Below are 12,282 nucleotides of genomic sequence, written 5' to 3' on the forward strand. Positions count from 1 at the left end.
GGGAGGTACACCTGGAAGCTACATGGCATAGAGCTTTTTCGACCTATGCTCCAATTCTGTGGAACTCATTGCCTCCATACATTAGAGCAATGTCGGAGTTGCGACCTTTTGTAAAGGCACTCAAGACTTGGCTGTTTGGTTGTGCATTTAAGTAATCAGATCTAATTTGCCAAATAGCCCTGTTAAATGTTTTTATGTTGAATGTTTTTTATATTGTATAAATGCTATTTTAGATTGTAAGTCGCTCGGAGCACCTTGATGAAGAGCAACTATTTAAGAAATAAAGTGAAGTGAAGTGAAAAGTGAAGTAAGCTAATGGTCCTTATCTGAGAGCCATTGCTATTCTTCTCCTTTGCTTGTCAGAGGTTCCTCTAAACACAAATATTCCAATACATTATCCTGTCAAAAAGCCACTGCATTAATATCTGCTAGACTTTCAGGTGCCATAGTACTAATAACTATATTGCAGGCAGACCATGGAAAAGTAACTTTTAGGGCTACAACACTCCGAATTCCCCAATCAACATGGCCACTAGCCAATCCAGCCAGGGGAGTTCTGAAGTTGGAATACCCCAGACAGAAGGGGGACTTTGGAAATTGTAGTACCCCAACAAGGATTTTTTCCAAGTTTGGATTGCAGAGGCTAGTAATTTCTCTCTCTAAGAGGTACATACCAGTGATAGTAGCTTCGGTCATGCCAGAGCGGAGACGAGGAAGCAGCTCCCTCGTTGGTCCCCCAGGGCGCTCATACTTGATGATGTACCCTGTGATCTTGGCTCGGGGTGGATGCCAAGTGAGCAACACGGAGTTGGTTGTGGTGGTGAGGAAGCGTAGGTTGGAAGGCGCATCGATGGCTAAGAAGTAAAAGAAACCACTCAAATGAAAACCTCTCCAAATGACTTATCCCCAGAGGGAAAATAATGCTGTTTCCATATATTTCCAACCATCACTTGCCAATAGATTGCTTTATTCCCCAAAGGAGTGGAAATGGCAGGGCTGTGACACATCAGAAATGATCTACATGTTCAAACAAAAGAAAACCATCATTTCCATTAATATGATTTTTTATAAAGTGCCTTTACCAGTGGAAGCATCTATCACGACGGGCGAACTGCGAGCATTGTCATTCAGGGTGTAGATGTAAATCTTGTAGTCAGTGCCAGGTTGCAAGCCTGCAATTCAAAATAAAATATTTAAACCCATTAGCCTTGCTCATAAAAAATTCTGTTCTGAGGTCCACTGAACCCTGGAAGTCAGTGAAAAAGAAGTTAGGAAGGACGTTAAAGAATTCTAATCATAAGCCCTTATAGCATCATCACTGTTCACGAGAATACAGAGATGCATTGTTTTGTTTCTGATTGGAAAGGCTACAAAAATATCGTACAAGGCAGCTAGGTTCATATCCTTTGCAGGTTTGTAGACTGATGCAGAAAAGTAGAAGTGGAAAGTGTGAACAGTGGAAGAACAGAATATAAGTAAGGAAGAGTCTTGAAGACAGAAATATTAGAGAACTGTTATGCCTGGGATTCATAGAATCATGGCGCAGTGGGTTAAACCCTTGTGCCGGCAGGACTGAAGACCCGACAGGTCGCAGGTTCGAATCCGGGGAGAAGTGGATGAGCTCCCTCTATCAGCTCCAGCTCCTCATGCGGGGACATGAAAGAAGCCTCCCACAAGGGTGATAAAAACAGCAAATCATCCAGGCGTCCCCTGGGCAACGTCCTTGCAGACGGCCAATTCTCTCACACCAGAAGCGACTTGCAGTTTCTCAAGTTGCTCCTGACACGTCAAAAAAAAAAAAAAAAAGACCATAAGAACCACTTCAACTTCCTGCCATGCACTGAGTTGCAGTGGTTCCAGCCATCTCTTTTACGCAGGTTACAGATTGGTTCTTGGGAATAGCTGCTCCTCAAGAAAGGAACTGTTATGTGACATCCCACAAGGGGCCAGTCTATCCCCAATGTTTTTTTTAACATTTACATGAAACCACTGGGAGAGATGGTCTGGAGGCATGGAGTGTGGTACTATCAGTAAACTAAAGACACTCAAATATATTTTCCCATGTCTTCCAAAACAACTTTAGCTAAGGATAGTGTTTCTCTTCAGAATGAATGCCTTGAGGGTTGGATGAGGAAATTGAAACTGAATCCAGACAAGATTGAGAGGCTTGTCATTAAGGGTCCTAATCTAGGGATGGAGGTGTGTCAACCATTTCTGGATGGGGTTACACTCCCCCTGAAAGACTGTGTTCATGTCTTGCGAGTGCTTCTGGATCTGTCTCTCTAAATCCCAGTCCAGATAGATGCAACTGTCAGGAGTGTTTACTACCAGCTTCGGTTGATATGCCAGCTGCACCCCTTCCTAGATTTGGAGGACCTAAAGATGGTAGTGCATGCACTGGTAACAATAAGATTAGACTTCTGCAATGCGCTATATATTAGGCTACCTCTGTTCCAAGTTCAGAAACTCCAATTTGTTCCAAACACAGCAGCCAGACTAGTTACCAGAAAATCCAGGTGTGAGCATATGACTTCTATACTAAAGTCACTCCAGTGGTTGCCAATGATTTTCTGGGCAAAGTACAAAGTGTTGGTTTTGATCTTTAAAGCCCTATATAGTTGGGTCCAAGTTACCTACAGGATTGCCTTCTCCTGTACAATCTGCCCTGAACACTTAGGTCCTCTGTGGGGTGGTTACTCCATCCAACCAGAATCAGACTGGCAATCTTTTCAGATGACTTTTTCATCAGCTCCCCCAAGACTGTGGAATGGCCTTTTAGAAGATCTGACAGTTAAATGAGCTGTCATAATTTAAAACACAATTGAAAACCTCTTTCTTTTGGCAGGCCTCCCCGTTCACCTTTCACTATAACTTTCAAATCACATTTTATGTTCCTGATGTTTTAAGTTTTGTCTCATTTATGTGTATGTTTTTATGCTTGCATTTTAGCTGTATTATATGTGATTTTTAGATGTGTTACTATGATGGGCCTCACTTCGAGTCGAAAGGAGAAGTATGTGATAAATAAATAAATAAATAAATAAATAATCCAGGAATACATCTTTAAAAGAGTCCTGACAGATAGCATTTCAGTTGCTATTTTAAAATCTCCAGAAGAGAAGACTCCACCACACTTTAAGGCAGCTTATTACACTATGAATCAGGAAGTTCTTCCCAAGGTTTAAGCAGAATCTCTTTCCTGAAGTTTGAATCTGTTTCTCAATGTGCTAGTCTCTGGAGCACCAGAAAGCAAGCTTGCTCCTTCCTCAATATGACATCTTTTCGAATGCTGAATTATCATGTCTCCTGTTAATCTCTTAGCCAAGATATTCCTTCATTCTTGTACACCATATTTTTCTAAACATTAAATGTTTAGAATCTTAAATGTTTAGAAAAACACATTCACTGTTGTTGTTTTCTTGGAATTGTCTTCCTTTGCCCATATAGATCTCAAAATGTGTGATATAACAATAACATGGGCTCCAACGGAAGCCTAAACAATACTGACACAATTTGTGTTTGCATGGCACTCTCAAGTGGTAGGTTCATCTTCTGGCTCGCAGAGCATCCCAGATGCAGAACAGCAATGTGTTCCTGGAGAACGGGGAAAGGTAGAAAGAAACTATCTTACCCGTGATGGTGTAGGTCCTCACATCAGGGCCAATTGTCCTTTGGACTGGGTTCTGACCACTTGCTGGGATGGCATCAATCTGGAAACCAGTGATTGTCTCAGTCTTGGTGCGCCAGTTAATTGTGATGGTTCTTTCTGTGACATCTATTACACGTGCTCGGCGGGGAGGGCTGACATCTACACATTAAACAAATAGGAGAATGTCATAGTTGACAGAATGGTCATATGCATGAGCTTGTGGTGGGACATTCCATAGTTTTACTATGTACAACAGGGATCCTCAAACTAAGGCCCTCCAAGGTCATTTACCCGGTCCTCACTCAGGATCAACCTCAGTCTGAAATGACTTGAAAGCACACAAAAACAACAACAATCCTATCTCATCAGCTCAAAGCAGGCCCACACTTCCCATTGAAATACTAAGAAGTTTATATTTGTTAAAATTGTTCTTCATTTTAATTATTGTGTTATTTTTAAGTGTTTTTTGCACTACAAATAAGATATGTGCAATGTGCATAGGAGTTCAATCATGTTTTTTTTTTTCAAATTATAATCCAGCTCTCCAACAGTTTGAGGGACTGTGACTTGGCCCTGTGTTTAAAAAGTTTGAGGACCCCTAATGTACAATGTCAAATGGTACTGGCTTTTTTTCTCTGACGCGCCTCTTCCCCCAACACACACATATAGCTTAAGACATCCTAATCTTTATGCATCTTGGCTCAGTTAATTTAGAATTATTTTGACAGGATAACTTACTCTCAAGAGTAGTGACTACATCCTGGGCAGGTCTGCTGGTGAGAGAGTCCTTCAGAGCATAGACAGTGACTTCATATTTGGTTGCCACCTAAAAATAACAAAATCACACACTGCTCATTATTTGGAAGGCCATAAAAACATGACATATAACCTACTTCAAAAAAAAGCTCTCAGCCATTTATTTTCCAAGCAGATGTGATGAAATATATTTAGACCTCAAGGCCAGACAAGACTTGACAGGAACACTAAGTTATATGTTGTCCTGCATTCAGAGTTTGGGGTTTTGTTTGGGGTTTTTTTCCAAGAAAAATATCCCATTCTCATACTGTCCAACCAGTGTTTTTTCTCCCACCCTGGGTTCTGATGCATTCAGTAGACTGGGATGAGATCAAAAAGTATGAATGCATTTATCTGATACATTTTATTCCTATAACAACCTAGTGAGGTGGGTTAGGTGCAGAAAGATAATCCTGAAAATACCATGTGTTCCTCATGGCTGGACATGGGGCTGAGCCTGGGTGGTCCATAGGCTCTAGTTTGACACTTAAAAACAATGTAGCGCTTTGACCAGGGTGCACTGAAAGAAGGGCTCAACTCTCCAAACCCATGTAATCGATTTTTTATATTAAAATAGGACTTTATTCTCAGCCAGCACCTTGCTTTATATGTGAACTGGAAATGAATATCACTACACATATGTGGCTTCCCTAGGACATCGAGTATGGTCCTCGGGCTAGATAAAAAGACAGGTAATCTTGACTCCTTTTACATCAAGAGTTCATTCCTTTCCCCAATAAAATAAACTAGGGAAACCACCAGAAAAATAATTTCTTGGCCTAGGGATACTACTGCTCTAAGTTATATCCCATATGCCATGGAAGGATTTGGATGGAACATGCAGTTTTCCAAACAAATGAGATAACTGTTAATTACCAAGAAACACAGACTACTGTCATTCCAACCATTTCATTTTCTAAATTCTCAACAAAACTCAAAACTTTTGTACCACAGAATTTGAAAAGGCTTTCTAAACAATGACACCACATCATCCAGCAGGGTAGAGAGGAAAGGCTTACCATGAGTCCCGAAACAACAGCAGATGTACTATCAGGAGAGACATTAATTTCTTTCATTGGCCCGTTTTTATCCTTTGGATTCACTCTGACACGGTAGCCAGTGAGCCGAACATTTGGTGCAGTCCAGGTGATAGTCACGCTGGTTGGAGTAATCTGACCAAACCTCAGATTTGTGGGAGGTGGAATTGCTGTTAAATTTAGGATCAAAAAATGAAATCATTGTGAAACTAATCCATTTCAGAGCTACACAAAGTGATTGTCCCTGGTCACTGACGCATAAGTCTTCAGCTCTCAGTCCACAAAGAGTTCCCAAGATAAGCAGTTCTAGCCAAAGGTCACAAATATACTCCCAGTCCCTATCACAATGTGGTAGCCTGAAAAGCACTGGTCCAGAGAACGCCTTATATGCAAGCATTTTCTATCAATTCATTATCTTATTATATGCACTCCTGTAAATGAAGAACATTGTGAATTTTGTACCTGTGGTGTTTATTTATTTATTTATTTAGCACATTTCTACTCCGCCCTTCTCAACCCTCAAGGGGGGACTCAGGGCAGCTTACAAAAGGCACAATTCGATGCCAACACAACAATAAGATAAAACTTATATACACAGCAATTATAAACAGTTAAAACAATCAATTATACATCATAATCAATAAAACCAATCTAGTGCTCATCATTCGCCAGCTCAGAGTCTGTAAATTCATTCCACATTGTCAAATCCTATCAATTCTAGTTGTCATTGTCCTTTGTCTATCTGCCAGATCACCCAAAAGCCTGGTCCCATATCCATGTTTTTAATTTCCTTCTAAAAGAGAGGAGGGATGTCGATGACCTAATTTCCCCGGGGAGTGAATTCCACAGGTGAGGGGCCACCACCGAGAAGGCCCTGCTCCTCGTCCCCACCAGTCTCACTTGTGACAGAGGTGGGGCTCAAAGCAGGGCCTCCCCAGAAGATCTTAAACTCCGAGGCGGGACATAGAAGGAGATACATTCGGACAGATACGCTGGGTCGGAACCGTATAGGGTTTTGTAGGTCAAAACTAGCACTTTGAATTGTGCTCGGAACTGGATCGGCAGCCAGTGGAGCTGACATAACAGAGGAGTGGTATGTTCCCTGTATGACCCTCCGGTGAGTAATCTGGCCACCGCCCATTGGACTAATTGAAGTTTCCAAACAGTCTTCAAAGGCAACCCCACGTAGAGTGCATTGCAGTAATCTATTCGGGATGTAACAAGAGCGTGGACCACTGTGGCCAGATCTGACTTCCCAAGGTACGGGCACAACTGGCGCACAAGTTTTAATTGTGCAAAAGCTCTCCCGGCCACCGCTGAGACCTGGGCTTCCAGGCTCAGTGATGAGTCCAGGAACACTCCCAAGTTGCGAACCTGCGTTTCCAGGGGGAGTGTAACCCCATCCAACAGAGGCTGTAACCCTATGCCCTGCTCGGCCTTACGACTGACCAGTAGGACCTCTATCTTGTCTGGATTCAATTTCAATTTGTTAGCTTTCATCCAGTCCGACACAGTCGCCAAGCACCAGTTCAAGATTTGGACAACCTCCTTGGTAACAGGTGAGAAGGAGTGACAGATTTGGACATCATCTGCGTAGAGATAACACCTCATTCCGAAACTCCAGATGACTAGATTGGCATCTAGTATCTAGTATGTGTATGATTCTTATTTTCAGGGAAACAACTCTTATCCAGGGCCCTTGATTATTGTATGCAGTTTGAGCAGAAGGAATCTAATTTGCATCAAATCCCATGAACCAGATTATTAAATACTTATTTTATTCCCCATGATTAAAAAAATTAAAAGTAAATTTAAAAGCTTATTCTTCTTAAAAGAGCGAATTAGATGGATGTTGAGCTAGTTCGGAAAGAATATCCCCAAGATATTCCCAGCTGCGCCCTACCTTGGGAAGTCTGACTTGGCCACGATAGTCTGTGCTCTGGTTACATCCCGTATAGACTACTGCAACGCTCTCTATGTGGGGTTGCCTTTGAAGACGGTCCGGAAGCTTCAACTAGTCCAACGAACAGCAGCCAGGTTGCTATCAGGAGTGGCGCTCAGGGATCATACAACCCCCTGGTTGCGCCAGCTCCACTGGCTGCTGGTTTGCTACCGGGCCCAATTCAAAGTGCTGGCTTTGGCCTATAAAGTTCTGGCCCAACTTACCTGTCTAAACGTGTCTCCCTTTATGAACCATCGAGGACTCTAAGATCATTTGGGGAGGCCCTGCTCTCGGTCCCGCCTTTGTCTCAAGTACGTTTGGTGGGGACGAGAGACAGGGCCTTCCCAGTGATGGCCCCTCGGCTATGGAACACCCTCCCTAGGGAGATTAGATCTGCTCCCTCCCTCTTAACATTTCGGAGGCAAGTTAAAACATGGCTGTTCGAGCAAGCGTTTACAAATGCAGAGTAACTAATATAGGAAACTGAACGATTTGACAATGTAACTGGACAATGCTTGATAATGAGACGCTAATGATGTTGTTTTTATTGCTTTTGTGGTGTTTTAATTGTTTAATGTTTTAATCTGTATTATGTTTTTGTATGTAATGATTTGTTGGAAACTGCCTTGAGTCGCCAATTGGCTGAGAAAGGCGGTATACAAATACAGCAAATAAATAAATAAATAAGATCATCCCCAGGGTTCTTTTGTGATCTGATAGGCAGTGTAGTGGTTAGAGGAGAAACCGGTCTCAATGAAAAAAGGTTTCAACTGAAAAGATATTGCTCTCACAACGAAAACTGGCATTCTACTGACTACATCTTATTGTAAGCCGCACCGAGTCCTGCAGGAGATGGTAGCGGGGTACAAATAAAGGATTATTATTATTATTATCATTATTATGTAGTCTTATGTTATATATACTTTAAGTGTTGTGTGTTATTGTTTATGTTTTAACCCTGAAAGGAGAAGTGGGTTGTTGTTGTAATAATTACTCTTATTATCATTATTATTTCCACTATGTCGCCCATCATGCTACATGTACCGTATTGTCTACTAACCTTTAATGGCATTAACTGTTCATCCAACCCCCACCTCCCACCTCAAATATCAATGACATACACGCACACTCACACAGTCCCACCTACAGTTTCCCCAGGATAGTGTTCCTCACAACCAGATGCTCCTCAGAGCTTATCTAGCCTGATGGACAAAGAAGGACACAGTTGCCAACTGACCACCATGTGGCATCACTCTGTGTGTACCTGTGGACTGGGTCCCAATCAGAGGGAGGCTCTCCAAGCCATCGTGCAAGGCAATGATGCTGACAGTGTACTCAGTACCCGGCCTGAGGCCATGAAGTGCTGCAGTGTCGTCTTCACCATCTGGAGCCGGGAAGAGCTCATGGATTCCATCCTCAGGGGTGAAGTAGGTCACCCTGTACCTGGTGACTTGCCCCTGTGGGCTTTCCCAAGCAATTTTGATGGAATCGACATCCACCTCAGTGAATGTCAGTCCTTTGGGGCTGTCAATTTCTGTTAGGCAAATTAACGGTGACAAGTTAAGTGGAGGGGGAAGGGAGAGAAGCAGATTAAGGGTGGCACAAAGCATGTTGTTATAGGCAAGCATAGCAATCTTCTATTTCTGAACATTCAGGAATAGAATTGTTTCCCCGCAAACTTCATGTGAAGCCTCATGAAGGCATTTGCAGCTGCATAACAGAAGTTGCAATATGCATAAAACTAATACCCAGTTGCTTGTTATGCTGTTGCAGAGAATCTTGCAATGAACTAGAGTTTGGAAACATTGTTGTTGTTATGGGACTACCATTCCAAAGTCGCCAGGGTGGCTGGCAATTGCTAGGAATTGTAGTCCAAAAGAAATTCCAAGTTGTGTAAAATGCATGCTCTTGCAGAGAATGCCATAACTGAACTACTCTTATCAACAGATCCACCTGTTAACCTTGATGTTTCAGCTACAGACTAGGAAACCAAACAAGTAAGGCATTAGGAGTCTACTACAGTCAGCCCCCTTTCAGACAATTGTACGAGGGGTATTTTTAAAGTAAGGTCCGTTTTGTTGTAGACACTAGTAGTTCGCGCGCATACAGCAATGAGCACGCGTGTCATGTACCGACATGCCTCGGGAACAACTGTGCTCAGTTTCCGCTCTGTAGCTAACCTGTACGGTTCTGTTCTGTGCTTTAAAAATGTTTAAGACTATCAACTCACCCTCCGCGTGTGAGGTTTGCTCAATGATACGGTTTTTGTCAGCAAGGAACCTGCCTGCTGCAGAAATTCATCGACAGATTTGTGAAGTGTACGGTGATACTGTTATGAGTGAAAGCAAAGTGCGTAAGTGGGTACGACAATTCAAAGATGGCCGTGACAACGTCCATGATGAGGACCGCTCCGGTCGCCCTTCTTTGATTACAGACGATTTGGTGGCTTCAGTTGAAGCGAGGATTCGTGAAGAGGGTATTTTAAAATTGGTTCAGAGGTATGATAAGTGTTGGCAACTATGTTGAAAAATCGAGTGAAGTATGTACTTTCTGAAAATAAATTTACTTTTTTGAAATAAACTTTCGTTGTGTACTTATGTTCAAACGGACCTTACTTAAAAAATACCCCTCGTATTTGAAATGGGCCCAGGATCACAAAAGTTGCTACAAATCAACCACTCCCAAAAGCTCCTCCCAGGGTCCAGCAATCCTTTATTTTATTTTATCTTATTTGCTAGCCCAGAACTCTAATCTAAATTGACTCCCCTTCCCAAAAACTTTTCTGCATCAGCATAATCAGATAACCAGGCTGACAGCCATGTTATAGGGCTGTAATTGACTACTAAGAAGCATCAAATCAACTCTTTTTCAAAAATCAATAATTGTGCATCAATGATTCAAACAAAAATACTTTTTCAAATTATATTATATGTGCATATTATGCTCATTAAATCACATAAGCAACCACCAATTAAGGGAACCATTTGGTCATTGGATGTTACAGTTTCAGAATGGTACTGAGTCACTGTCCATGCCCCAAAAAAAAAGCCCCTGGAGAGGCAGTGGGACAACGCTTCAGGAGTCCAGCAGTTCATAAATCTATGTTCGTTTTTTCTGAACATAGATTTGACCTCTAGGGACGCTTCCATGCACTGAAATGGTAACACTGGAAACTGCTCTGAAACCATGGACAGCAGCAGGAATCCATCTGAAAGCTGTCAGGGAAGCCAGCACTGAAGCCCTAGGATTGCTTACTCAGGAAAGTATCCCATGACTCACAGTAGGCCTTCCTTCTGTGCGCAGGCGTGGGCTCTTGGCTCACTTCCACAAGCCATTTCATTTTCAAAAGAAGGGTCGAAACGTCATTTATTTTTGCTATTACTGACAGTGCAGCAATGTTAGTTGTGGTTTTTCTATGCCTTCCAGGTAGAAAGGTGATTTATTTAATCTTGTGGCTCAAGAGTATTGCTTTCCTTTTCTGACAACTGATTTATTTTCTATGTTTTAAAGATCAGCTTCTTCCCTTCACCATAAAATTTGGAAAATCTGGAGAGAACCCTCTAGGGCTAGACTGGGACAAACTGCAGATGTATTTCTAATTGACTCAACAAAATTCTTTCTGTAATGCTAGATGTTAGGGGATTAAATGGAAGTCCCATCTGATGGACAGAATTCTTACTTGGGGATTGAAATCCCTTGTTCTGCAGCTATATACCTGTCAGGTTTTGCAATGTATTGTAATGTAATATAGCTGAGTCATGCACTGCTAATGGGCTTCTATTGGAAATGCTGACTCATGCATTAACTGTATATAGGGAATCATTTGGGGAATGTGTTCTGGCCTAGTCCAGGTGATTGTGAATGATGCAATCCTGGGTCTGAGTTAAGTCAATGAGTTGGGAACCAATCAGAGATTGCTATGTGTAATTGTATAGAATTGTATATAAGGAAGTCATGTACAGTGTATAATCTCTCCTTGTGCTGTGATGTTGTTCGTCAAAGGCTATATGTAATTAAAAGAAGCTGTCTGCTAAGACAAGATATAACTGTGTGCTGTGGTAAGTTTGTAATGTCATCTAGACTGGGGGAAAGACAATGGTAAAACTGACAATGGCCGGGCATGTGCTCAAGTGTCTGTAAAAGGTTCCAGAGTGACTGCAGGCTGTGGGAGCAATTGACTGAAAATACTGTGCAGGAAGAAGCTACTGGAAAGCGCTGAAGTTGTACAACTGATCTGCTGCTGAATTGTAAAGTTAATCTCAACAATACCCTTGCAGTGATATCCTTACACATCTCTTCATATTTTCCTATGAATGGACAAAGGGAGAAGATGACAACTCTGGGTTTTTTTGTTTTTGTCGTGTCAGGAGCAACCTGAGAAACTGCAAGTCGCTCCTGTTGTGAGAGAATTGGCCGTCTGCAAGGACGTTGCCCAGGGGACGCCCGGATGATTTGATGTTTTATCATCCTTGTGGGAGGCTTCTCTCATGTCCCCGTATGAGGAGCTGGAGCTGATAGAGGGAGCTCATCCGCCTCTCCTCGGATTTGAACCTGCGACCTGTTGGTCTTCAGTCCTGCCGGCACAGGGGTTTAGCCCACTGCACCACCGGGGGCTCCTGACAACTCTGTTGACCCTACAGCTTTATGTCAGTGGGAGAAAAAAATATCAAATTCATATTTTTTTTCTGCAGGCAAAAACATATTTTCTTTATGCTTTTTTAATGAGAAAAACATAAAGAAAATAGCTGTGAGCACTTCATGGATGCCATATAGACTTGCTTCAGTGTTACACTGAGGCAATTGTTCTGCATAATTCCTCACAGACAGGGGAAGCATTTTTAAACCAGAATTTTATATTC

The 12,282-nt window shown here is 42.2% G+C and overlaps 1 protein-coding gene across 5 annotated transcripts in view; it reads right to left on the reverse strand.

Annotated features, from left to right (window-relative positions):
- Positions 1 to 12,282, reverse strand: part of FN1 (fibronectin 1) — a 133,930-nt gene that overhangs the window by 16,158 nt on the left and 105,490 nt on the right. For 3 of the 5 annotated variants that reach the window (XM_060781424.2, XM_060781406.2, XM_060781396.2), the window contains 6 exons: positions 8,688 to 8,957; positions 5,464 to 5,651; positions 4,388 to 4,475; positions 3,632 to 3,808; positions 1,083 to 1,172; positions 675 to 854 (listed from right to left, as the gene is read on the reverse strand). In XM_060781424.2, the coding sequence (XP_060637407.2) occupies positions 675 to 854; positions 1,083 to 1,172; positions 3,632 to 3,808; positions 4,388 to 4,475; positions 5,464 to 5,651; positions 8,688 to 8,957 (993 nt within the window). The remainder of the gene's footprint in view (positions 1 to 674; positions 855 to 1,082; positions 1,173 to 3,631; positions 3,809 to 4,387; positions 4,476 to 5,463; positions 5,652 to 8,687; positions 8,958 to 12,282) is intronic. The other 2 variants (XM_060781432.2, XM_060781416.2) reach the window with 1 other exon arrangement.

This window comes from Anolis sagrei, chromosome 1 (genome assembly GCF_037176765.1).
Source record: "Anolis sagrei isolate rAnoSag1 chromosome 1, rAnoSag1.mat, whole genome shotgun sequence".
Taxonomy (NCBI): Eukaryota; Metazoa; Chordata; class Lepidosauria; order Squamata; family Dactyloidae; genus Anolis; species Anolis sagrei.